The sequence below is a fragment of the Delphinus delphis genome, chromosome 6 (genome assembly GCF_949987515.2).
Source record: "Delphinus delphis chromosome 6, mDelDel1.2, whole genome shotgun sequence".
Classification (NCBI taxonomy): domain Eukaryota; kingdom Metazoa; phylum Chordata; class Mammalia; order Artiodactyla; family Delphinidae; genus Delphinus; species Delphinus delphis.
This window is the reverse complement of record NC_082688.1, coordinates 34,379,747-34,407,201: the sequence shown is the minus strand read 5'-3', so window position 1 is coordinate 34,407,201 and position 27,455 is coordinate 34,379,747. Positions and strand designations below refer to the sequence as shown.

General features: G+C 46.6%; 2 protein-coding genes across 15 annotated transcripts in view; both read left to right on the top strand.

Moving 5' to 3' along the window:
- The window catches only part of LOC132427229 (stimulated by retinoic acid gene 6 protein-like), a 91,842-nt gene extending 71,507 nt beyond the window's left edge, over positions 1-20,335 (top strand). For 4 of the 10 annotated variants that reach the window (XM_060014480.1, XM_060014475.1, XM_060014479.1 and 1 more), the window contains 8 exons: positions 1,192-1,267; positions 4,367-4,448; positions 4,794-4,842; positions 5,301-5,418; positions 6,510-6,629; positions 7,904-8,067; positions 8,781-8,927; positions 9,661-12,528. In XM_060014480.1, the coding sequence (XP_059870463.1) occupies positions 1,192-1,267; positions 4,367-4,448; positions 4,794-4,842; positions 5,301-5,418; positions 6,510-6,629; positions 7,904-8,067; positions 8,781-8,927; positions 9,661-9,791 (887 nt within the window). In that variant the 3' untranslated portion in view covers positions 9,792-12,528. Of the gene's footprint in view, positions 1-1,191; positions 1,268-4,366; positions 4,449-4,793; positions 4,843-5,300; positions 5,419-6,441; positions 6,630-7,903; positions 8,068-8,780; positions 8,928-9,660; positions 12,529-16,716 lie in introns of those variants that run through there. The other 6 variants (XR_009519852.1, XR_009519850.1, XR_009519853.1 and 3 more) reach the window with 6 other exon arrangements.
- Positions 20,336-20,570: 235 nt separating this feature from the next.
- CCDC180 (coiled-coil domain containing 180) overlaps positions 20,571-27,455 on the top strand; it is a 56,634-nt gene continuing 49,749 nt past the window's right edge. For 4 of the 5 annotated variants that reach the window (XM_060014471.1, XM_060014469.1, XM_060014474.1 and 1 more), the window contains exons 1-3: positions 20,571-21,983; positions 23,356-23,546; positions 26,319-26,407. In XM_060014471.1, the coding sequence (XP_059870454.1) occupies positions 21,915-21,983; positions 23,356-23,546; positions 26,319-26,407 (349 nt within the window). In that variant the 5' untranslated portion in view covers positions 20,571-21,914. The remainder of the gene's footprint in view (positions 21,984-23,355; positions 23,547-26,318; positions 26,408-27,455) is intronic. The other variant, XM_060014470.1, reaches the window with a different exon arrangement.

The window sequence follows — 27,455 nt, the reverse complement described above, 5'->3', positions numbered from 1 at the left end:
TCCCCTGCATCAGCAGGCGGACTCTCAACCACTGCGCCACCAGGGAAGCCCTATTCTTAAGTATTTTATTCTTTATGATACTATTGCAAATGCAGTTGTTTCTTACTTCATTTTCATATTATTTGTTGGTAGTGTATAGCAATACAATTGACTTTTATATATTGGTCTTGTGTCTTACAACCTTGCTGAACTCATTTATTAATTCATTTTACTTTGTGTGTTTATTTATTCCTTAGGATTTTCTATATATAGGAACATGTTGTTGGTGAACAGAGATAGTTTTATTTCTTCCGTTGCAGTCTGGATGCATTTTCTTGCCTAACTGCCCTGGCTAGACCCTCCAGTACAATGTTGGATAGAATTGGCAAGAGCAGACATTGATTTTCTTATTCTTGAACTGATGGGGAAAGCAGTCTGTTTTTCACCAATTAAGTATGATGTTAGCTGTGGGTTTTTTGCAGATGCTTTTTATCCAATTGAGGAAATTCCCTTCTATTTCTAGTTTATGGAGTGATTTGAGTTATAAAGAGGTGTTGGATTCTTTCGAATGCCTTTTCTGTACCTACTGAGAGTCGGCTTACACAGAAGCTTTTACTTCCTTCCCTCTGTCTCCATCCCTCTCTCACAAGCACACAGAATCATTCTGAAAGCAAATTAGGTACGAAATAGTAAAAACATACTGAAAGATGGATGAATGAATAGTCAAGACCCTGATTCCAGTTACCGTTGCACAAGGTGACTGTTTATTGGGTAACCACCCCCCCAAAAGCGGAGATTGGAAGTTCAAGAATTAATGATGTTTTACTAGGCTGGAGGCTACCTACCATGTGTACACTCCATAATTTTCTTTTTCTATTACTCACTGTAGATTGAAAATATTAATACCAAAGGCAAAGATTATAAATACGCAGGAAATAAAGGATATCGAGGGTGTATGGCTAAAATGAAACAGAAAATAAGCAAAACGTTATTTGCACAAGAGGTGTGTTAAAGGAAGTGCAGTATATTTTGCCCAAACCTTTCTGTTGTGAGTTTCTGCATTTTAGTTCTCCGACCAGGGATTGAACCCCGGCCCTCAGCAGTGAAAGTGCGGAGTCCTAACCACTGGACCACCAGGGAATTCCCTCTGCATTTTAAAAATAGTTTCTGGTTCATCTTCTGAGGCCTCTCGTATCACCTTTTCTGTTTCAGGAGTCTGGGTGGTGACCATCTTGCCTGCCTCCCTCACGTGTGTGAGCTACCTGTTTCACATCTTGGCTTGTTACAGGTAAGAGGGTTCTAGGAGTCATTTGTGTGTCTTTAGCCGGGAAAGCAGCTGACAGACTTTTCTCAGAATTCCCAGGCAGTGCCAGCAGTGCCCAAACTGGGAACAGCAGTATATATATAGGGTCTAGGGACAACCATACCTATTGGTAGTAAAAGACAAAAACAAACAAACAAAAAACTATTGATTTGAGCTCCCACTACAAGCTTGACATTGTGATTAGAGTCTTCTTTTGGTTTTCAGCAAAACCCCAAGCGGTACTTTCATCTCCATGTTCACTGCTGAGCAGGCGAGACTCAACACAATAACTTTAGCCACAGGCTGTTAGCAGCTGATCTCGTCTTCTGGCGCCTTCTGACCTTGTCATTTCTTGTACACTTCTGCATTGCTACTAGGTGTTAGACCCGCCCTGCTCTCCAGGACTAATCACACTGCGCTCCCAGCAGGTGAATCTGGCTCAAGGGGACCTCACAGGAGGTTGGGACAAGGGAACCAGGGGTATCCGTCTCTAGAACAGCAGCACAGGAGGAGGGGATGGCCTTCAGTATGTAGCTGGCATTTGCATGCAGACGCAAGTTGAATTTAGGTATCTATTGCTCCCTTTTCTCTCCATTTCTCTGCCTTTGTCTCTGCCTCTCCCTTTCTCTCTCTCTCTCTCTCTCTGTGTCTCAGTCTCTAGTTCACAGTCTCCCACTCACTCACAGGAAGCCCAGGGCCAATTCCCACCCCTGCAGAGCATCCTGCTTTTGCATCCACCCCATCTGGCTACTCAAAGGTTGGGTCTCTTGCAGATGACATCTAAGTGAAGACTCTCCTGGCACAAAGAGCCCCAGTTCTCCATCCCAGCCCTGGCTTGCTCCCTGTCTCTGCTTTCTTCTCCCTGGGCTCTGTGGGTGGACTGGACACTGCTGCTTACCCTCTCCCTGCCTGTTGTAGGGATATGTCTGCTCCTTCCTTCATTAACCTACAAGTGGCTGGGAGATATTCACTGAGGCATTTGACCGCAACCAGGAACAACCACAATGCAGAGCTGGCTGCATGGATGTGGGTGGAGGGTAGCTGAGGGCACAGGGACAAGAAGGCCCCTGTGGTGGGGAGGCCTCCTTCCCGTCCAGGCTGGCCCTTCCCTCCCACACCTGTCACCCAGGAGTGACAGTCCCTGCCCTGCCTCCTTTACAAGACCATGGGGCAGAGGAAATAATGGATGAGAAAGCACCCTTTGGACAGCACTAGCACTGTGCCAGTATTGTTATTTTTCTTATAATTATGCCAACCTATCTACAGGCTTGTGTTTTAAAAACAAAGTTACAAAAATATTTAGTGTAAAGTAAGTCTTCTTCCCATCAGGCCCCAGATTGTTGCCCAAGAGCTAAGCACTATTATTCATTTTCTGTGCATCCTTCCAGAAATTTTCTCTGCAAATATATCTGTGCATGTTTGTATTCCTGGTCGCACACCTCTGGTACTGCCAAACAGAAACACAATGAAAGACACAGATACAATTTTACATTTTCTAATAGACACTATTTAAAAAAGGTAAAGGAGAGGTGAAAATAATTTAATAATATGTTATTTAACCCAGCATAACTCAAATATCATTTCATTATGTAATAAATATGCAAACTATTAATGAGATACTTACATTCTTTATTTCATACTAAGTTTTCCCAATTCAGTGGTGATGAAATTGTAAAATAACCTGGAAATTGCTGGAATGGGATGTTAAGAAAAAAGGAGGATATAGATGTGAATGTGGACTGTTAACAAAACTATGCCAACCTAATCTTTAGGCAAAAGGCCAGGCTGGGACGGGCACATGGGAAAAGCACACAGTGATTTCTTTGGGTGCTGGGATTGTGAGGAATTGTGGCTTCTTTTTCATTTCATTTTATGTTGTTATAAGTGGGGGGCTATTGTTAAAATTTTTTTACCTGTTTTGAAATAATATTATATAGGTAATGTATATTCATTGTAGAGAAAATAAGAAAATAGAGCAAGCTAAAGAAACTAAAAACCACACACACAGTCTCAACTATCACATTCAGTCACCATTGAGATTAGGTAGCTATATGCTATTTTTACAAAATATATTAAGTTTAAGATTTTTAAATTATCAGGGAAATGCAAATCAAAACCACAATGAGATGTCATCTCACATCTTTGAGAATGGCTATTACCAAAAACACAAAGATAAGTGTTGACAAGGATGTGGAGAAAAGGGAACCCTCCTACACTATTGGTGGGAAGGTAAATTGGTGCAGCCACTATGAAAATAGTATGGGGGCTCCTCAAAAAATTAAAAATAGAGCTACCATATGATCCAGCAATCCCACTCCTGGGCATATATCCAAAAAAGTGGAAACAGTAACTTAAAAAGATACATGCACCCCAGTGTTCTTTGCAGCATTATTTACAATAGCCAAGATATGGAAGCAACCTTAGTGTCCATGGATGGGTGAATGGGTAAAGAAGATGTGGAATACACACACACACACACACACACACACACACACACACACACACACACACACACACACACACACAATACTACTCAGCCATAAAAAAGAATGAAATCTTGTCATTTGTGACAGCATTTATGACCTTGAGGACATTATGCTAAGTGAAATAAGTCAGATGGAGAAAGACAAATGATTTCACTCATATATGGACTCTAAACAAAACAAAACTAAAACTAAACTCATAGAACGGATTGGTGGTTACCAGAGGTGGGGTGGGGGGAGTGAAATGGGTGAATGGCATCAAAAAGCACAAACTTTCAGTTATAAAATAAATAAGTCATAGGGATGTAATGTACAGCATGGCGACTATAGTTAAAAAATAGTGAATATTTGAAAGTTTCTAAGAGAGTAGATTAAAAGTTCGCATCACAAGAAAAAAAATTTTGTAACTGTGTGCAGTGACAGATATTAACAAGACTTACTGTGATCATTTCACAATATATACAAATATCGAATTATTATATTGTACACCTGAAATAATATCATGTTATATGTCAATTATATCTCAATTTTCAAAAAAAGTATTAAAAAATGATTTTTAAGCCCTGGTCATGAGCATTACTAACTCCCACTTTTTCTTTAGGAAGCAAATGAAGAGGTTGTGGGCAGGAGATAAACACTTTCTCCCTTTGAAGTTCCATAATCCTTCCTCGTCAGAGAGTGTGGTAAGTCTACAGAGGCCTCTTTCTGCTCCGAGGCCAAAACCTGCTCTCCTGCACCTCAGATGGGGGGGGGCGGGGAGGAAGAGCTCTGGGCTGGGGGTCCAGAGTCCTCAATTCTAGTATGTTCTGCTGCTGGGTGACTCCGGACAGCCACTGTCCCCATCCAGCCCTCAGTTTCCTCATCTGTAAAATGAGGACAATCATGACACCTGCCTTGGTGGGTTGGTGGGTGACCCTCACATGAGACAAGGATGCCGGACACGTGTTAGAGGTAATCAGCATGTCTCCTCTTTCAGACCCTTTTTTCTTTCTAAATCTCAGGTGGCCTTTTTTCTTTCTAAATCTCAGGTGGCCATTGCAAGGTACTCTGGCTGGCAGATAGCTTATATTCTGTGGGGTAAGTGCCCTCACATGACCCATTCAATTCAATACACATTCCCTGGGCACCTGCAGAGTCCTGGCTGTGGGTAGGGAGGAGACACGTAGGGCAGAAGTGGCCCCAGCTCTTCCTTGAGGGACCTTCCGGAAGGAGTGAGAAGCACACATTCGTGTAGGTCATCATCACCACCTGTCCTGTGCCCACGGGGTGTGTATGCTAAGGGCGGTGGTGACCCAGAGGAGGAAGTGACTGTCCACACCCAGGACAGGGCAAGAAGCCTTTCTAGTGGAGTTGATGTTTGAACTGCACCTGGCAGGGTGAGCAGGTCAGCAGTCATGCCAGGCAGAAGAAACCAGTGCAAGTAAGAGTGCCAGGACCTTCGTTTGGGAGGAGGCTAGAGGGAAGACTGCAGGGAGGGACCTGTGTGACTGGATCCTGAAGGGCCTTGAGCGACCACCGGCTCCCTTGGCCCACAGGCTACCTCATCATCCACGTGATGCAGAGCCTGTGTGGCCTAGTGATCATGTACAGCCTGGTGCTACCTGTCATCCACAATCAGACCCTGGAGATGCTCCGAGGACTGGGCATCGGGATGTAAGTGCTGGGCGGGCTTCCTGTCACTGCCCAGGGCCTGGGAGCTGGTGGGTCTTCACAGCTGCTGTTTGAAATACCCCTTCCCTGCTGGGCTCTCACCAATCCCCGGACCCATGCTCCCAGCTCTGACCTAAGGATGGGCTAAAATAGCAACTCATTGTGATGGGAACCTCACAGTTTACAAAATGTTTCCACGCTCACTGTTCAATGGTGTCCTCACAATTGTGTCTGTGGGAGATATATATGTGTCCATTTTATAGGTGGGAAGATTGAGGTTCAGGGAGGTGAAGTAAGAGAAAGGACAGTATAGTGGAAGGAGAGAGGAAATCTGAGCTTGGGTTTTAGATCACATGTGTGGCTTGTAAGTGCCTCTCTGAGCCTCAGTTTACCCATTTGGAAAGTAAAAGTGAATGCTGACATTACTGAGAATTCACTACACATCTTTTCTCTTAAGAACTCTTTGAGGTTGGGACTTACATTAGCTCCCTTTTTTCAGATGAGGAAACAGAGGCACAGAGAGGCCGAGCAGTTTGTCCCAGGGGAGGAGGCAGGACTGGGAGCTGGGCAATCTGAAACCAAAGCCTCTTTAAACCACCACCCCACATTGCCACTCAGAGAATGCAAACACAGGGCGTGATGCCCTCTGGGGACCTCCCTGCTCTGAGGTCCTTTGTTCCAAACTCACCTAGAGCCTCCTGTGAGTCTGGGGCAGAACCTGCCCTGTCCACTCTCCCGTGGCCTTCATGAGCTCTTCTAAAGACCCCATCCTTTCTTTGATTCCCATGCTGTTAAACCACTCAGCCCAGCTGCCACCCCTCAACAAAAAGACATAATTAAATCCTGGAGTTCTGGTCTGGAGCCAGAAGACCTGATGATGCAGCTTTGAGAAAGTCATCTGCCCTTTGTGAGCCTCAGTTTTCTCATCTGCACAGTGGGCAGGAGAATGCTCTGTAGGCATAAAGGGCAGAGCTCAAGCTACTGTTGGTCTGGCAGGCAGTCAGCATCTCTCTTCTCTCTATCAAGGGGCATTCGAGATGGGCTTGGGAAGAACGGACAAGGCCACCTCAGGATGGTCTCACCTTGTGTTTCAGCCTCACCATATCCATCGTCCTGGGCCTCATGGTCCTGCAGGTATGGATCGCCGCCAGCTTCTTCCTGCAACCAAAGATGGGAACAGCTGACAAGCAGAAGCCCTTGGCTCTCAATAACAGGTGAGGGCAGAGAAGGGAGCGGGGCATTGTAGGGCTTTGGCCTCAGCAGTCTCGTTCCTTCCTCTTCACCCTTGGCAGGTTCCTGGGTGGACTCTACACTCTCTGAGAGGGTGAGGGGCAGTGGTTCAGAACCGGGGCCTAACTGCCTGTGGCCAAATCTTGGCTCTGCCCCTTATGAGCTTTGTGACCTTGTGTGACCTTACTAAACATCTATGAACCTCCACTTCCTCATTTTACAAATAATTGTGCATACATCAGAGAGGTGTTCTGAGGCTGAAATGTATTAAAATATGAACTTAGAACAATAGTGCCTGTCCCATGGGTAATCCTTTCTAGTTCATTCATTCAAAGCTGTTCACTCATGGAGGAAACAACACGGGCACTGAGGATAAAGAGATACCCCACACAATCTGCCTGTGATGTGCTCACGGTGCACTGGAGCCGACAGACACAGACATATAGGGACAGTAGAGTCCAGAGGGTGTGAAAGCATTGCAAGAGAAACATGAGTAACGAAGAAGGGGGTGGGGTGGAGGAGAGGCGGGGGGGTGGGGGAGAGGCGGGGGGGTGCAGGAGAGGCGGGGGTTCTCTTTCAGCTGCAGTCGGGACGTGTGAGCTGAGGTCGGTGGGATGGTAAGATTCCTACAGGCAGAGATGAGGAGATGGCGTGGCTGCAGCCCCCGCTGCACCAATGCAGGCAGGAAGCCATGAAAGGGCAGGATGTGTTGGGAGAAGAGTGAGAATCCAATATTGTGGCCATGTGGTGGCCTTAGATGGTGAGGGACAGGAAGGAGGTACAAAGTGGTAATGCCAGAAAAGCCCCTCTCAGCGAGGACCCCAGAATTCATAGGCAGTGTTTGGGCTTCATCCCATAGGCAACAGGAGACGGATCACATGATCAGGTGGTCATTTGAGAAATTTCACCTGGAGGACTTGGAGCAGTTCTAGCTGGGGGCAGGTCACTGTTGCAATGGACAGTGGGAAAGCCACACCCTCTGCCGTAACCACAAACCCAGCTGTAGCCACATGAGGTTTACAGTCCCCACTCACATTCAGCCTGCCCTGGGCTCAGCACCCTCTACACTGTTTCTGAGCCAGTCCTCACATCAGCTGCGAAATGGGGACAGTCAGCTCCTGCTAACAGCACAAGGTCACACAGCTAGGAGATGGGAGACGTAGGCTTTGACCACAGGTCTGGGGGGGCCCTGAGCCCACCTGCGTAGCCACCTTCTCATACTGAAAGGTGCTGCCCCTCCACCTGCCTTTGTTTGCAGGAGAGCATTCCACAACTTCAACTACTTTCTGTTCTTCTACAACGTGCTGCTGGGCCTGGGCGCCTGCCTCTCCAGGCTTCTCATCAGCTGCATCCTGGGCACGTGGCTGATAGCCCGCATCGACAGGACCATTCTGCAGAGTGGCTGTGAGAGAGCAGACATGGGTACGTGGCCGTGCATCTGGGGAGCGCTGGTCTTGTACTTTTGCAGAAGCTGCCTGGAAGTCGGGTACCAGAGGCTTCACTTATGCTTAGAGTTTATCTTCCCATGGAGGCTATAAAGCTGAATAGAAAAACAAAACAAAACAAAACTATTCAGCCCAATGGTCAGAAGGGAATTCAGGCTATTAAATACTTGTATGTTTGACAGACCTTTGAGGTAGAATGGAGGGCAGTAAGAGGTAGCGAATTCTATCTGAACAGTTAGAAGGTAATTTGTGAATGCATGGCTCTGAAAATTTTGAGAAAACACGTCTCAGAATTACTGGTGTTGTTAGTTGCAAGCTTAGTTAAGAAAATGGTTTGTTCAGTTTCAATGTGCCAAAATCAAAGCTTTTTCTGTGGAGAAAAAACAGTTTTTGTCCTATTTCTGGCCCATGTCTGTTCATTCACTCATTCATTCATTTAATGGCTGCTGCCTTCTTCATATAAGACACAGAGGCTCCTAGCTGCTATGAGCTTCAAATTCCCATAAAATGAACAGATTAGGGTGTGATCTCTAAGAATCTTTCCAGCTCCTTATACCTCATTTTCTAGATTCTCAGCAAAGACACAGGCACCATTTGGGAACAAAGTGATGCTGCAGTTACGTCATAAAAAGCACAAGCTGGGCCATCCTGGGACGTACTGCATGGCCTGACTTGCCTTCTGGATTTCAGGGTTCAGTGCGTGGATTGGCATGCTCTATGTGGATCATTATCACACCAACCCTGTGCTCGTCAGCTTTTGTCACATCCTGATCACAGGCCACAGAGAGAGGAGGCTGCAGCAGGCCATCAAATACTGGTACCCAAATCAGTCAGCAGGTAAGTATCCTGTTTGAACCTACACTGGGGTCGGACACCAGGAAACACGTACCTTCAGGCTTCCCTGGGATCCCTAAGATGTCCCAGGTTCCTCCTTCCCTGCCCCTCTTCCTCCACACTTCCTGCCCTGGGAGCCCTTCTACCCAGGGGATCAGGAGGCTTTGTCCCCAGTCAGCCTGGCTACAGGACCCCTGAGGCCTTGTGTCCTTGTCCTGCCAACTGGGCTCCTTCCTTGTTTCCAGAAACGAGCTCTAGTTCTGATAGCTGAGTCCTTCATTCAACCATTTGTTTGAGATGCTACCCATAGCCCAGGCTGCAAGCCAGGTGCCCTCCAAGATGGTGTACAGTTTTGCTTAATTTGCCCCATTCCTTACCACAAGCTCTCCCAGCCACCGACTCCTATCCCCTGAAGGTTATACACTGTCTACTCCCACCCCTGCCACCCCTATTATTCTGCTCTGCCTTCCGCTGGGAAGCCCTCCAGTTAGCCATGTTCTGTCGTGGACACTCAACACTGACCTGGACCGTTTTCATTGCTATTCCCAATGCTGCAGATACCCAGATCTGTGGGACAAACTCACATCCCTCCAGCCGCCCTCATGTCCCCAGGAGTCCTGGTCCAGCTCCTCCTTCCACACCTCACACCTTCTGGGCAGCTTTCGCTACAGCCTCTGAGAAGGACAGAGACAAGCTGCCCCCTCCTCCCAGTCTACTGGTTCTGGTTCTGTCCTAGGTCCCCGCACCTCAGTGAGGTCCAGGACAAGGTGGCTCCTGCTGCAGACCCTGATCAACAACCCCAGACTGGTCACGCTCAGAAAATCAAGGCCAGGTCATGGCTCCCGGGACTTACCCAGATTCTGTTGATGTGCTCGGAGAGCTGACGTTGACCTCCCACATTGCGACAAGGCCATTCCAGGACATCTGCCCCTGAGGAGGCCCAGGCTACCCAGCAGCTGTCCCCTGCAGTGTGACGGGATGCACAGGCGCTGTCCACACAGACGGCATACAGGCCAGCAATTCATGGGATGGCACTTGGGCTGAACAATGAAGTCTCAGGTCTAATTCATTCCCTTGGTAAAAAGATCAAGAACTAAAGAGAATTTCTGTTGAACAAACTTTGCCCAATAATGATTTCCACTATCCATGGTTAGGAGGCAGCCCTGGGGAGATCCATGTTGAGACACACTTAATGTAGCCACAGGGCAGAACTTTGTGTCACTGAAAGAGGTGGTAAATTTTTTTATATCAGGAGAGTTTAACCATTTGGCACAGTTTTTCTCTGGGAGAAAGTATGGCCTTAATCCAACAGGGTCCTCGTTGTTTCCTCCTTTCTAGGTCTTATGGTGGTGGGAGAGAAGGAATCCATGATCCCAGCCTCCAGTCTGGTGGGTGAGCAGACACACACTGAGTTCTCTCTCCCACAGCCACTGGGATGGGGAACGGATCAGAACTGACCTGGGCCTTGGTCACAAATCAGATGTACAGATTCTCTCGGACAAAGAGGGCATTCCCTGAGAAAGCCACTTGTCTGAGGAGGCAGAGATGGGATGGGCAGGCATTTAAGGTGGGGGACAACAGTAGCAAAAGTGTGGGTGCAGGTTTGAGGAGGGCGAGCCCTCTGGTGTATGCAGGGCATGGTGCTGGGGGCTGGTTAGATCATCCAAGGGGGTCCAGGTGCCCGGTTGAGAAGCCTGGACCTTTCTCTTTGTGCAGGGGGCCCAGTACTTACCCAGATTCTTCATTCCCCAGCATAAGATCTCTGATAAATGGGGACCTGTCACTCACAAAACCTGTGCAAGTACCAGGAGGACTCACCCATAGGGTGAGGGAAGTCCCCATCCACCTCACAAATCCCAGAGCCATTGAAATCCAGTAATCATTATTGAGTACCTTCTGTAAGCCCAGTCCTTTGCTAGATGTGTCTGCCAGACGTATCTCTTTTAACTTTATCTCTGCAACCAAGCTTTGTCATTCTGCTTTTTGAAACTAAGGAAACTGGGACTCAGAGTATCGGGATCCCCCCACCACCACTTTCTAGCTGTGTGACATTGGCTAAGTTACCTCACCTTTCTGTGCTTGCTTTCCCCTACGTATTAATATAAAAAGGGAATGATACCCGCAACGCCAAAAATTATTTTGAGGATAAAATGAGTTAATATACACAAACACTCCTAAGCTAGTGCCTGACATATCCTAAACTCTCAATAAATATCAGTCGTTGTTTGTAATGTTACCCTTTGTGGTGACTGATTCATGTCTGCCTACCTCTCATTATGCTCTCGGCTCCACAAAGAAAGAGGCCTTCTCAGATTTTCCTCACCATTACCAAGTATCTGCTGTAACACAGTAGGATCTTGGAATGAATAAAATAATAAGGCCATGATGACTGAATATCTCAGCCATGAATTCAATACTGAAATCAACCCTGGCATCATGGTTGAGTGGCCGCTAAACAGAAGGTCAGGAGCACTGGGTTTGGGTTCCAGCTCTGCCACTAGAATGAGTCTCAGTTTCTCTAAATGAAAGCTAGTGCAGACCTCACAGCCAGTGCCCCTCACTTGCACCCAGCCAGTGCTGACCAAGTACTTGCTACGTGCAGTCACCACTCCAGGGACACAGGACACCTGAGGAGATGAGGTTCTGCCTGCAGCATGTGGCAAGGCCTCTCTCTGCAGCTCTTGCTACAGTTGTCTCCCAGCCTCTTCCCTGGACTGGTTTGTGAGCTCCTCAAGGGCAGGGATCAGGTATCTCTCATCCTTGAGGACATTATATATTTATAAAAGGTATAATCCATCAAGAAGGTATAATAATTATAAACATATACATATCTAACAGCAGAGGTCCCAACACATATGAAGCAAAAACTGACAGAATTGAAGGGAGACATGGACAGTTCCACATTAAATAGTGGAGATATCAGTACTCCCCTTTCAATAATGGATATTACAACCAGACGGAAATCGGTAAGGAAATAAAGAATTTGAACAACACCATAAACCAATTAGACCTAACCCTCCACCCAACAACGGCAGAATACATATTCTTCTCAAGTGCATAAAGAACATTCTCCAGGAGAGACCATATGTTAGGCCACCAAACAAGTCTTAGTAAATTTTTAAAAATTGAAATCATGAAAAGTGTCGTTTCTGACCACAATGGAATCAAACTAAATATCAATAACAGGAGGAAAACTGGGGGAAAATCACAAATATGTGAAAATTAAGAAATACAACATTAAACACCCAATGGGTAAAAGTTGAAAATGAGGGATACTAGAAAATATCTTGAATCAAATGAAAATGAATATACAACATACCAGAACTTATGACATGAAGAAAAAGCAGTGCTCACAGGAGAATTTATAGTTGTAAATGTCTACATTAAAAAGAAGCAAGATCCCAAAACAATAACCTGACACCTTGAGGACTAGAAAAGGAAGAGTAAACTAAACCTGAAGCTAGCAAAAAGAGGGTAATAATAAATATGAGAGCATAGATAAAATAAAGAACAGGAAAACGGTACTGATGAACCTATTTGCAGAGCAGGAAAAGAGAAGCAGATGTAGAGAATGGACCTGTGGACACAGCGGGGGAAGGGGAGGGTGGGACAAATTGAGAGAGTGGCCTTGACATATATACACTGCCATATGTAAAATAGATAGCTAGTGGGAAACTACTGTATAGCACAGGGAGCTTAGCTTGGTGCTCTGTGATGACCTAGATGGGTTGGATGGGGGGGAGGGGTGAGAGGGAGGCTCAAGAGGGAAGGGATATATGTATACATATAGCTGATTCACTTTGTTCTACAACAGAAACTAACACAACATTGTAAAGCCATTATATTCCAAATAAATAAATAAATAAAATAATAAAGGAAAACAACAGAGACAGTGAACCAAACCAAAAGTGGATTTTGTGAGAAGATCAACAAAACTGATGAAATTTGAAGCTAGAATCACTAAGAAAAAGAGAATAGACCAAGTTATTAAAAACAGAAATGAAAGTTGGATAATACTACTGACTCTACAGGAATAAAAATGATTATGAAAGTATATTGTGAATATTTGTACTCTAACAAATTGGATAACCCAGATGAAATGGACAAATTCCTATAAGGACACAAACTAACAAAGTTGACTCAAGAAGAAATAGAAACTCCTAATAGACCTATAACAAGTAAAGAGATTGAATTCTTTTTTAAAAAAATTAATTAATTAATCAATTTGGCTGAGTTGGGTCTTTGTTGCAGTGTGCTGGCTTTCTCATTGCGGTGGCTTCTCTTGTTGCGGAGCACGGGCTCTAGGCGTGCGGGCCTCAGTAGTTGAGGCTCACGGACTCTAGGGCGCAGGCTCAGTAGTTGTGGCTCATGGGCTTAGTTGCTCTGCAGCATGTGGGATCTTCCTGGACCAGGGCTCGAACCCGTGTCCCCTGCATTGGCAGGTGGATTCTTAACCACTGTGCCACCAGGGAAGCCCGAGATTGAATATTTAAAAAACAAAAACAAAACTACAACAAAGACATGCCCAAGACTGGATGGCTTCACAAGTGAATTCTACAAAACATTTTAAAAGATTAAAATACATTCTTCTCAAACTGTTCCTAAAAAATGGAAGAAGAGGAAACATTTCCTATCGCATTCTATGAGGCCAGCATAACGCTGATAAGCGAGCAGACTAAAACTTCCCAAGCAAAGAGAACTACAGACAAATATCCCTTATGAAAATAGATGCAAGAACTTCAAGATTATAGTAACCAAAGTAAAAATATTTCTACTTGCTGACATCATGATTTTATAAATTCTTAAGGAATAAAAATAGAAGCAAAAAGAAACTGTTAGAGCTAATAAATGAGTTCAGCAATGTTACAGGATACAGATTAACACTCATCTATCAACTGCCATTCAATACAACTGTAGAAATGAAAGTTTATAATTCTGTAGAAAGGAGCAACCTGAGGAAAATTATTTGCAAGAGCATTAAAAATAATAAAGTACTTAAAAAATATTTAACCAGGAGGTACTAGACTTGTACTCTGAAAACCACTAAACATTTCTGAAAAAATAAAAGCTAAAGAAGTCATAAATAAATGAAAATCTACGCCATGTTAATGGATTGGAAAACTTATGATAAGATGGCAGTACTCTCTAAAGTAATCTGTACGTCCAATGCAATCCCTATAAAATTGCAACAAATCTTTCTTGCAGAAATGGAAAAGCTGACCCTAAAATTCATATGGAATTGCAAGGAATAGCCAAAACAACGTTGGAAAAGGTGAACAAAGTTAGAAAACACACTGCCTGATTTTTAGTCTTACTATAAAGCAGTAGTAATCCAACAGTGCATCATTGGCATAAAGATAGACATAGACCAGTGGGATAGACTGAGAGTCCAGAAATAAACTATATCTATGGTCATATGATTTTCAACAAATGGTTGAAATTCAGCAAATGGTAAAGACCATGGAATGTGGAAAACAGTGTTTTCAACAAATGGTGCTAGGAAAACTGAACATCCACATGCAGAAGAATGAATTTGGATCCTTACCTTATACCATATGCAAAACTCAAAATGGAGCAAACCTAAATTTAAGAGCTAGAACTATAAAGTTCTTAAAGGGGTAAATATCATGATATTGGATTTGGTAAAGGATTCTTAGATGTAACATCCAAAGCACAAGCAAGAAAAGAAATAATAGATAAGTTCATAAGAATCTATTAAGACTTCATAAATATGATAAACTTTTGTGCATCAAAGGACACTATTAGGAGAGTGAAAAACAACCCATGGAATGGAAGAAAATATTAGACCTGATAAGCATCTAATATTCAGTATACATAAAGGATTAATAGAACTGTGATGGTCCTCCATGTCAATTTGGCAAGGTTATAGTTCCCGGTTACTTAATCAAACACATCTACAATCAGTTGACTAAAGAGGATATTACCTTTGAAAATGTGAGTGGGTCTCAGTCATTCAGTTGAAACCTTTGAGAGGCACCCACAGGAACCCTCTGTTCCCTCCAGTTCGATCCAGGTCCTACCTGTTTTCAGAGATGGGTGTAAATAGCCCTTCCTCTGGGAAGTTGTCCTTGATGCCAGCCCACTTCCCCCATCTACCAATTCAATGGGTCTCCCACTTCTGTATTATCAAATTCTCCCAGTAAATGTAAGACTTGGGACGGAGCAGGGAGTGTCCTGCACAGAGGGTCTCTGATTTCCACTCCTCTACCACTCTCCCACAGCGAGTACCACAGCTGTCCACCTTATTCCTTTTCTAGAGGAATATTCCTTTTCTGGAGGTTGATCTGATTCCCCTAGGAGGCAGACGGCTAAAGTCCATCAGAAAGAGCCCCCTAGCCCATCACTAGTACTCCATCCTCGCCCCTTTCATGTTGCACTACCACCAAGGCCCTTGAGGGGGCAGTGCACACCCAGAAAACAGGACTTGGACCTGGCCACGCTGTGGACTCCAAAGCTGGGGGGACACGGGAGCTGAGACTCAGGGACCTTCTAACCCAGTCTTCTCTGATGACAGACAGAGAGACCAAGGCCTCAGTCAGGAAGAGACTTGGAGGAACCCACATCTCTTTCTCCTCCATGGCACCATCTGAGGGGAAGGCTGACTCCAGCTCCAGACCAAAATCTCCTGCATCTCTGCTGCTTCGCCAGCTAGGAAACCGGGATGGGTGTCTTATGTCCCTGATCCAGCCATTTGGACCCAAGGCTAGGCAGCCCGTTCGTCCACTTGGTCCGTGGGAGTCCCCTGCAGTGCCCATCCTTGGTGAAGGCAGGGTGCCCTCTCCTGGGAGATGGAGGGAAGACCAGAGGAGCAGCAGGGGCCCAGATTCCTGAGGACAGGCTAGGCTGGTTTAGTGAAGAAAGGAACTCCCACCCGCCCCACCAGCCTGGAAGAAGCTAAATGCCAGCGGGATGGACCAGCATGGAAGCCAGACACCTGCTGATTCTGCCGGTGCATCATCGCCTCCTGGAACAGCCAGCTGTTGCCACTTTATCCCATTACCAGGGCCTCCTGCCCCCAAACTGTCCCCCACCTGCCCACGGACCAAACAGACCCCTCTTCCTGTTAATCTAGACAAGACAAAACTGGAATTTTTCAAAGATACCTTAAGTGAGAAATGAAACGGCACCACGTCTCGTGCCCCTCTCCCTCTCTCTTTCTAGACTTCCAGACTCCACTCTGCCTCGATGAGCAGCTCCCAGCTCTGTGAGTCGTCTTTGCCACCAGCTGTTGAAAATTTGGGGAACTCTTCCTCAGGGGAGGGAAAAGGAAAGAAGGAAGGAGAAATTTGTGAATAATGGAGGGGGTGTGAGTGTAAATCCCTTTTATTTGAGAACCCAGATGATCCAAACTGTCTAGATGAGGGTTTCCACCTGGTTCCTCTGAGCTCTAAGGGCTCCGTGGGCCTGGGGGGAGCCCTTGTGTTGGCCGCCTGGGGCCTCCACTCCCATTTCTTCTGAGCAGTTCTATTTTGAGTAAATTTTGTTTCAAACGGACATAGTTTGTTGCTATAAAGGAAACACTTGAAAATCTCTGATTTGTCTCAACCCAGTCTCTGATATTTAAGGAAACGGATTTTTGAAGCAGTCCTAGGGAGGCTTAGAGACCGCATCCACCAGCCCAGTCCCTGTCCCCAGGGTTCGCTGCCTCCCAGGAGGTCTGGGCAGTTGAAAGAGGGGGCAATGCCAGCCTTATGGGAGATTCCTCATCCACCTGGTGCTCCTATGGAGAGAGGCCTACACACCTGGAAACTTCTCCCCATGTCTTCTTCAGATGGTGAGTGGAGGTGCTCTGCAGAGCAGAGAGGATGGCGTGCAGTGAGGAGGAGTTCCTGAGGTTTGGCATTCCTGGGGAAGGTAAGAGAATGAGCTGTGAGGTGGGGAGCTGGAGCCCGGCTTGCTCCAGCTGAGCCTTGCAGAACATACTGCTCACTGGACCAGTGGCTCTGCCCAGGATGTGAGTTCTTTGCCATCCCCCCACCAACATGCCACCTCTGAGTACCCCAAGTTCTCCGGAGCTATGCAGGCACCCCCAGTGCAATCAGGCAGGTCTACAGACTGCTGGACCTGATGGGCCTGGAGAGTCTTGAGAGGAAGCTTCACTTTTCTATTTCTCCCCCAGCTTTAGGATGTATTGTCAAATTTTAAATTTTCATAATTTTGTCATATTATGACTGAGCCTGAGACATTTACCCAGGAATGGAATTTTGGGGTCATTGAGTATGTGTAAGTCCATTTTTAGGAGATACTATCAAAGAGTTTTTGAAAGTGGTTGTAGGAGTTTACACACATAGCAGTGTATGAGAGTTCCAGTTGCTTCACATCCTCACCAACACTTGGTATTGTCAGCATTTTTCAGCCATTCTGGTACACGTGTAGTGGTGTTTCATTGTGGTTTTAATCTGCATTTTCCCGATGAGTAATGATGTTGGGCAGCTTTTTATGTACCTGTGGGCCATTTGGTTATCTTTCTGTGAAATGCCTAGTCAAATCTTTTGCCCATTTCTTTTTTCAGGTAGATTGTCTCTTTCCTCTTATTAATTCACAGAAATTAGTTACGTATCCTTTGTGAGGCTTTTTCCAGATAAATATATGACACGTATTTATTCTCCTTCTGCTCTTTCTTACTCTCTTGAAGGCGTCTTTTGATGAAGTGAAGTTCTTAGTTTTAATAAGGTCCAGTTTATTAATTTTTGTCTTTATGCCCCAAGGTCAAGAAAATATTCTCCTATGTTATCTAATACAAATGCTATTATTTTAAATTTCCACATTTAGATTTTAAATCCACCTAGAATTGATTTTTTGTTCATGGTGTAAGGTAGGAGTCAAGATTAATTTCTTTCCCATATGGATAACTAGCGACCCTGGGCTGTTTACTAAGACTATCCTCTCCCCATTGCTCTGCCGGGCCTCTTTAGTATATACAACATAAATGTTCGTATGTGTGGGTCTGAGTTGGACTCTCTGTTTCTCTTTGTGTTTATTCTTGTGCTACTACAGCACATTGCCCTGATGATTGTAACTTTATTCTAAGGCTTAATATCTGGTCGTGTAAGCTGTTTAAGTTTATTCTTCTTTGAATTGTCTTGACTATTCTTGGCCATTTGTACTTCTATGGAAATTTTGAAATCAAATAGTCAGTGTCCACCAGACATCTGCTGAGATACTTTATTGTGATTGTATAAATCTATGGATCAATTTGGGGAGAAGTAACATCTTAACAATACATAGCAAAACAAACAAACAAATAAAAACACCAAAGAAAACCCAATCCAAACCATCATAATAAAAAGGAAGAAATGATAAACTGTGAATATTTGTAATTCATATTACAAAGGGGCTCACATGCCCAATATACAAAGAGTTCCTAGAAATTGATAAGAAAAAGAATAGACACACAGTAGAAAAATTGGCAAAAGACATGAACCCACAGTTCACGGAAAAAGAAATGTGAATAGCCTTAAGTATATGAAAATATGAATAGACTAGAAATAGAAATGCCTACATATGTTCACCATGCAAAAGAATGTTCAGAGCAGCATTATTTGGTAATTCTCTAAACTGGAAACCGCCCAAATGTGCGTCAATAATAGAAAGGATAAATACGATGGGTTATATTTTTGGTAATGGGATATCAGAAATAAAAATGAACTACAGCCACATTCAAAAATATTTTTGAAACTTACAAACATAATGAAAGAAGTCCAACATAAAAGGGTACATTCTGTATTGTTCCATTTAAGTTCAAAAACAAGCAAAACTAATTCATGAGTTAGAATATTTGTTACCCTTGGGGAGGAGAGGGCAGTGACTTGGGATGGGTACATAAAGGGGGCTCCTGGAGAGCTGGTAATGTTCTATTTCTCGTGGGTACTGGTTACCAGGTGTATTCCCACTGGATGATATATTAAGCTATACACTTATGATTTCCGTACTTTTCGGTATGTGTGCTATAGTTCAACACACAAATCCTATCAGTTGGATCCAGAACTTTTTTTCTGGTTAGTCCCAAGGTCAGATGACGTAGTGTTTGGTTCAAAACTCTGGAATTACATGGTCAAGATTCACATCCTGGATTTAATCACTTCCTATCTTGGAGATCTTGGCCAAGTTACCAACTTTCTGAGCCTCAGTTTCTTCATCTAATTACAGTACCCCTCTCATAGTTATTGAGAGTATTAAACCCTCTCAATAAATATTAGCTCTTGAGGTGGTCCTTGTTGGTTTTCTTTCTATGGACTATGGAGAAGATGGACGATGGACTGTGGAAGAGGAAGGAAAAGCATGAAGTTCAAGTCAAGAGACATTTTCAAAGTGAAGACTGAGGGGGAAGATACAACGTTGAGGTGCAGGAAAAAGAGTCCAAAGGCTTGGCTTCACTCCTTCCATTCCCTGTCTCTCACCTCTTTGCCCATCTCTAACACGGGAGGTGGACTCACCAGATAATCTCTAGCTGGTTATTCTTTCCAGTTAGAATATTGTAGAGTTAGGAGGGTAATACAAATGCCATCCAAAAGCCAAACACAAATTTCCATGTTTGATCCAAACTCAAATACAAAAGCCCAGAAACTTGGGAATTAAGGAAGGTAAATTCTCAGTGGTGATATTATGGGTTATTTTTATTTTCGCCATTCAATTTTTTTCTATTTTAAACAATATGTGTTGCTTACTTGGAACCCAGAAAGCATCTATCTGAGCAGGGAAAACACAGTTTCTGATGTAGAAGGGCCAAGCCAACAGGCCTCTTAGACAAGACAGAGATCTCGCTAACTGCAAATAATTCCTGGACACTTCCTATTTTTTATTGTGTTTTTCACCCTTAACCTCACTTAAATATACTTTCTCTGTTTCCAGATAAAATTAGTCCAATCACTTGTTACAATATTTCACCTTGTTAATAAAACCTGGGACCAAAGAAGGGTAATAAAAGGGTTTCTATTCACTGTTTCTTAATTTCTGAAATTAGTCTGGACAGAATGATCACTTATTCAAGGAAGTTGTCATAGGGAGCATTTATGAGCAATTGGGATAGGGATCCCTGCTGAGGGGAGGGATTCTCTGAGGAGTCAGGAATCCCACACCTATAGGAAACCCTCACCAGGTTCAGTGTCAGCCACAAGTATCTTCAGCCCTGGCCGTGCAGGACTCTGGGTGCGTGTGTGGGAAAGAGCCAACTCTGGGAGAGTCAGACCAGGACACTCCGGGCATTCGTGCATTTACCAGGGAGCACTCAGTGTGTCTGAATAATGTGCAGGACACTGCTGAGGGCAGTGGAAGCTGGACGAAAGTTAGGAGGGCACACCTGCCCCTCAGAAAACCCCTTCCAGTAGGATGCCCTGAACTCCTGCATTTGACAGTGACCAACGTACAAGCCCGTTCAGGGAAAGGACAGGTGACGGGGTGAGGAAGGGGAGATGAGGGTCAGAATGAGTGGGGGGGATCTTGTCACTGGCAGTGGCTGGAAGTATGGGTGGGTTTGGGGTGTGTGGAAACAGAAGGATCCCAGCAGAGGAGCAGGGTGAGGAAGGGCAGGGGGCAGTGGCAGATGTAGGAAGAGTGAGGAGTTTGCTGAAGCAGGGAGAGTCAGGGCGGGACCCAGATGCGGGGGGCCTCTGAGGTCATCTAGGGACTGTGGGCTGGGTTTGGTAGGGGCTGCAGAGCTGGTGAGCAGGAGAGTGGGTACCTGAGAGCTGTATTTTAGGAGGGTTATGCAGCAGTGGTGAGTTGGGTGAATGGAACTCAAAGAGTCACATAAATTAGCCTTTTAATTATAATTCCATTCAAGCCTGAGGCCTGGATTCTGAGCCCTTCAACCTCTTTTAGTCTGAGAAAGAGATGGTCTCTTTTAGAGATGCTTTCCACTTCTTATTTATAGCCATGCACTATCTATGCTACTTCCCGGCAGAGATTGGTTTTAACCAAGACAAAGAAGATAGGATGGTTTTTCTTGACCGCAATGGCTCAGAGATGCATCTCCTGTCTCCTGCTAATTTTCGGAATATTCAATGTGCTTCTCTGGAAGCTCCTGCCAGCCCTGAGGTATCTCCTGCACAGAGAAACTGGCAGGAGTTTCACTACTCCACGAGGGGGGTTCCCCGTCGCTAAGGGCAACCCGCCTCCTCCTGGGAAAGCGCGTGGGGGCGGGGCCAACGGAGCTCCCGCCCCTCTGCGTTGCCTTGGAGACCAAGTGTGTATAGTTGCAGTTGAGGTTGGACTTGAGTGGTGCTTTCTGCTGGTGCAGGTGCGGGCGCGGCCGGGTCGCTGGGCGCAGGGCCTGCCTCCACTTGGCGGGGCTTAGAGGGCCTACCCTGAGACTGCCCCTTCTCTTTGATGGGCTTGTGGGGCAGGCATGAGAGGAGCCTGCTGGGCTTCTCAGCATACAGTAGGTGCCTAATGAGCGTGGCCAGAATCAGGCCGCTCCCTCCCTCCACGTTCTCCTACCCAGGTGTCCTTTGTTAGGGGGGGAGGGGTGCGGGGGAAGTCCTCGAACCGCGTTCTGCGCCAGTTGGGGGTTCAAGGCCGGGTTGAAATCCCAGCTGATACCTTGGGCACGTAGACTTTTCCTGGAAGAGCTTGAGAGAGTGAAGCGCAAGCAATAGCTATTATTCTTTGTCCCCAAAGTCAGCCTCGGATTTGCGCCTGGCGTGGCTGGGAGAGCCGACCTTCTCAGTGAGTTCCAGTTAGGTTCTTGCCTGAGGTTTGTTTCCCTTTTGCTTCTTCGCACCCCTCCCCCTCTTCTTCTTTTAAAGTAAGAACCCTGAGGCCTGAGAGGGGCCCTGATGCTTTCTCCCAGGGTAGAGGAGTCTCAGCCCCCGTGGACCCGGCCAGCCTGTCTGCCTGGGGAGCCTTGTCCTCGGGGGAGGACTTGTCCTCGGAGGGGTAGGGGGAGGTTTGTCAGTATCCGTCCGGGTCTAATAGAGACCAAACCCCAGGCAACAGCTTCCCTGCAGGGGTGTCCAGCCAGAGGCCAAGATGTCCTCAGTGGGGAAGGTGACCCAAATTCCCAGCGGGAATGTCTACCAGCAGATCTTCGAGGCTGAGGTAAGCCTGTCCTTCTGTTCCCCCTTTTCCTGCCCCCCGCTTCCCTCCGGCCCCCTGGAAACTTCCCTCCCTCTGAAGACTTCTTTGCCTGGAATCTAATGAAATAAGGGCTTTGAAATTGCTTAGATTAAAAATAATTCTTATTGGCTCCTGAAATGTAAGGATACAAAATTAGAATGTCTGTTTCTGAAAATTAGAAAATTAAATTAAATTTAATTTAAATTACTCAGAAATAGCCAGAATTAGCCATTGGGTGTCCTGGAGCTTTTACCTAGCATGAAAGCATTTCTTATTTTTCTGTTTAAAAACTGGGTTTGATTCTATAGCAGTGTCTTAAAACCTACTTTTTCCCTGGTTAAATTATCCCAGAGACCTTTCCTTGTCACTGCACATTCACGAACTTCACGATGTTTAGTGGCTGCTTAGTTTTTGACCTAGGACTTCCCATAATTTATTAAGGTAATAATGCCCTCTTGACAGCCATATAGGTTGTTGGCATTGCCTTGTCATCTATAAAAAACTGCACAGATGAAACAATATCTTAAAAGAAACACACAGACTCAAACCCTTCTTTTGAAGTTGTGTACTGCTTATTTAAAAGGGATTTTTATTCCTACTTTGAGCCCTAAATAATGCTCTCTGTGGAAGGCTTGGAAATTATAATAGCATAAAGAAACAAAAGGAACAAATTACTCACATGATCCTGCGCCCTAGAAGCAACGATTCTTAACGTTTGGGTTATTTTCTCCTTGTCATTTCTCCATGCATTTAAAGTTTTGAGATTATAATGTATAATTTTGGTTATAATTTTAATTATACTTTTTTTTTTTGCCCTTCCACACTCCTTGTGGGATCTCAGTTCCCTGACCAGGGATTGAACCTGGGCCACGGCAGTGAAAGCCTGGAATCCTAACCACTGGGCCACCAGGGAACTCCCTTAATTTATGCTCTTAATTGATATACGTTATGGTATATCATATCCTGAGCATTTCCTCATGTCATAAAAAATCCTTTGTAAGTCTCATTTTTAATAAATTCCTAACATTCACCTGAAGGGTCATACTGGGTTTACTCAACCAATCTCCTATTGTTGGACAGTTCCATTTTTCCAATTCCTTGTGATTATAAAAATGTGGGGATGAGCATCTTGGTCCTCATTAAAATTTCTTAAAAGATGCCCTCCTAGAAATGGCTGAATGACTGATATGGGGAGGGGAGAGCCCACCTGCATGGAGTGTGCCCTGGGGTTGCAGGCCTCCCTCAAAGTGCCTTCCTGCTGGCTGGCTCCCACTTGACCAAGACAGTGCAGTCAGCCTGGGTGCTGGGAAGTCTGCAGTTCTGATCCCCCTAACCTGGACCTTCCTGGATTTAGGTACAGCTGGTCCACTCCCTGGCATCCACCAGGAAGCGAACTATGGAGCGTTCCATGGCCCCAAAGGATGGCAGGAAGCTCTTGATGACGAAGATGGATATTCGTGAAGGGGAGATGATGTCTCCTCGGCAGCGGAAGTGGGCGCACAGCCTACCCAATGACTGGGTCACAGAAAACCCTGTTCTCTACAGGTAGGTCCTGCTGTCCAGGCCACATCCCACACACTAGGGGTGGTTAGAATTTTCAAAAACTCAAAAAGAGCTCACACAAGATGAGTACCAGATAGGAATGAAGTCCCAGGTACCTCCCCTGAGAGAGAGCGGTAATAACACCTACTTTGCAGGATTGTTTGCTTCTCCCTCTCTTCCGCCCTCTCCCTCGCCGAGGCACTGGGTATGCGGATCCCAACCTCCTGGAACTTGAGGCTTCAACAGTACATAAATAAGCAGGTCTCCCCAAAGCGGGGAAGGCTCTGACACCGAGGACAGGGTGGTGGGACAGGAGTCAGGAAAGCTGTCTGAGGAGGGGCCTCAGCTGAGATGAGAGGATGAGGAAAGGAAACACGGAGCAGGGCTCTGAGACAGTACCGGCTTATCTGTTCAGAAGGCTGAAGAAGTCAGCGGGCCTGCGGAGAGGGCTGGGAGATGAGGCCAGGAGAGATTTGCAGGCTACAGTCCGTATTTTGGACTGTACTGAAGTGAACAGCTGATTTGCATTTTTAAGGCCTTCAGGTTGTGCGGTGTGTAGAACATGGGGGGCTGTAAGGAAAGGCAGGGAGGCCAGGGAGGAGGCCACCACAGTCCACGCAAGCTCTGTGGGGCTGTGAGAGGGACACAGGGCATTTCAGGTTTATCTTGGAGGCAGAACCCGTGGGACTAGGTGACAGATTGGGTGGGAGGAGAGGGCTCTTGAGAGTCCTAGGTCTTTGGCCTGAGTGCTTGGGTGGACAGCAGAGGTGCCATTCCCTGAGATGGGAGCAAGTGGGGTTGGGACAGGGAGATCAGGAGTTCCTTCTGAACCTCCGAGTTCAGAAGTTGAACTTGAATTCCTGAGCATATGCCGTTTCAGCTCCCTGAGCTTAAACTCCTCAAGCAGGGAGAAAGGAACAGAAAGGAAAAGGAAAAGTGCTTCCTCACGGGGCACTTTGGAGAATGTATCAGGAACTGGGCTTCCCTTAGGCTCGTTAAGCTCTGCACCAGCCATAAACCTTCTCGAGTCTGGGACTCTGGGACAGGAAGTCAGTCCTGCTGTATCTGCCTTTGTGTTCCTTTTAACGCCCATTGGAGCAGGGATTGACCGGGTAAAAGTCTCTGCCCTGCCCTTTGAATTTTCCCAGGAAAAGGTCACCTGAGGCTTCTGACACTCAGCACCCTGAACAGCTGGGCAAACCCACTGACCACCCAGGCACAGACTGGAGGTCAGCATTCTCCAGCCCTGTCCCTGATGCCCCATGCAGGGATCCAGAGGCACACACAGCTGGAACCTGACCACGCTCCCTCCCACCTCCTGGGAGGGTAGTCTTGTGCAGCCTGGCTGTGACTCTGCCTCCTACAGGGGTCCCAGGCCCCTCTCAGCTGACCTGTTTTCTACCAGACTCAGGGACTCCTGACATCTCCCTGTGCTTCCCGAGGGTCCCCTCCTCCCCAGAGTTTAGCCTAGAACCACCTATCCTCCGCATAACTGGGTATAACATCAGTCAGGCACTCTTGGCACCCACAGGACACTGTTTGGGGAAAGGCACTTCTCATGGAGGGCGCTGGCGTTGTGCTGGCTTCCTGGCACAGACAGACAAGGACACAAGAAGAGAGATGTGCTTATAACCCACCAGGCCCTGCCACCCTCAAAGCGACTGGGATCACTGACTCAGCATCGGCACCTCTCTGGGGTGCCTTGTCCCCTCCTTGAAAATTTGGCCAGCCAAACCGGTCAACTTGTGCATTCATTCACACAGGACAGGACCTCTGGTGGGTGGAAGAGAAACTCGGGGTACGGGTTGATCACCACTAGTGTAAACCAAGCCCCCAAGTTCCTGGGACAAGTGGCCAAGAAGCCAGAGCTGTTAGCAGCTCCCATAGTCGGGGCACCCAGGCCCTAGTGGGGCCACCTTAGTCCAGGGGCATTTGGTTGACAAGGCTGAGAGACCCCCCTCTGGAGGGCCAGCCTGGGCCCCATCAGCTGCCACCCAGGCCCTGCGGTCTTCCTTGGTGGTAGGTGTGCCATGAGGACTACATAAGAGAAAGTCTGGAAAGTGCTGCACATGTCAGGGCCCCGAGGAATGGCAGGCGCCACTGAGAACTGCTGCATTTCTGTGGCGCTTGCCCTGTGGGCAGCACATTAAGGGATTTTTATTCCAAAGCTGAGGTCGTGCTCACCCACCTGGTCCTCCCTGCTGAGAGAGTTTGTCCTGGGATCCCAGCTCTCTCCTCCCACACCCAGACCCCATGAACCATGGACCTTGGCATCACGTGCAGGGATCTGGGAATCCCAGCGCCACTTTGTCCAGTGACTTCCCTCCCTCATCCCCCATCCTGGACAACAGGGTCACCCTGGCTGCCTCATAGGATGGGTTGTTGAAGAAGCAGATGAGGAGCATGCTGAATGCTTAGCCCCAGTCTGGCTTTCCCAGGTTGGCCAGGCCCCCTGTGGCCCTCAGTTTCCACATGTGGAAAATGGCTCCTGCCCACCACTCACACTTGTTGTGCGGCCAGAATGGAGCAAGATCCCTGAGGGCAGACCCCAGCTTCTCACCTGAGAACTGTGGTGTCTGCTGGCAGCAGATGCCCAGGCAGTGTTTGTTGGGGGCACATCCTCAGGGCATTTTGGCATCAGTGGGCCCGGACTATTACCAATTCCCAGGGTGTCTCTGGAGACCCAGAGCTACCCTGGAGGGGAGCAGTGCGGGGTGGGGAGGGGGGTGTGTGGTAGGGGGTGTTGGTTATTGTTTTCCTCTGCTTGTGCCTCAGGGAAAAGGAAATAGCCAAGAAGGAGAAAGCTCAAGAGAGTGAGAACAGCACTGCTGCCAGAGAAGTGCGGGGCCTCCCAGACGCCCCCGGTGAGCCGATGTTCAGGCGTGAGGGCAGGCATGGCCTGGGCCAGAGAGCGCTCTGTGGGGAGCTCCTGGAAGCGCTAACATAGAAGCATCTGAAGGTCCCGCTGTTCCTCTGTTCAGCATCATAGAGGGCCTTCCCTGGAGCCCACCTCTCCACCCCGCCCCTCTCCCCTGGGCCTTTGCCTCTGAAGCATTTCCCCTGAACCTTCTCCCCAGCGCAGGGAGCTGGGGGGTGGGGGTGGGGGGAGGTGCTGCCTGCACAGTCAGCGTTTCCTGATGAAACCATTTGGTAAAGGATGTAGCTCGCTCTTCTGTGATTTCACAGGAGGGTTTTTCAATCTGTATCACATTACCCTGGTTTGACTTTATCCGGATACGGAGGCTCTTTTTCTTTGTAATTAAAAAAGTAATATATGCTCACTATAGAAAAAGGAAGGAGATAAAGCAGAAGGTGAAAACTCCACCTCCACAATAGCCCCTTTCTCCGCCCAAGAGTGCCCACCGCCCATGAAACCACATAGTGCCCCGGGTCCCACCTGTATTCAGAGGACAGCAGAGCGCAGGGTGGGCTCACAGACCCTAGAGCAGAGGGCCCACATGCCAACCCCTGCTGAGCCTCTGACTGCCTTTGGTCTTGGACCCCCATGCCTGAGTGTCCTATTAAGTGGTCGGTAATAGAACCTGCCTCTTGGCTTCATCCTGAGGAGTAACTGATTTAGAACAATACCTCGTGAATGGTAAGTGCTGATAAGTGTTGGTAATTCTTAACTGTGTATGTGTTTTCTTCTATAAAACTTTTTAGAAAAACCCTAAATGTTCCTATTCTATACATACCATTTGGAACTTTTTTTGAGCATTTAACTGTATATGTAAGACTTAATTCCCTACAGCACTTAGGGATCACCTTCTTTTTCCTTAAGTCTCTGACACTGCCGGCCTGCTTTGGGGGGCCATCTCCTGAACCCAGGCACTTGCTGCCTTGCTGTCGTTTCCTGGGTACTCTGACCTCACCTTGGAGCTCTGAGGGCAAGCTCATCACCTCCCTTGTTCT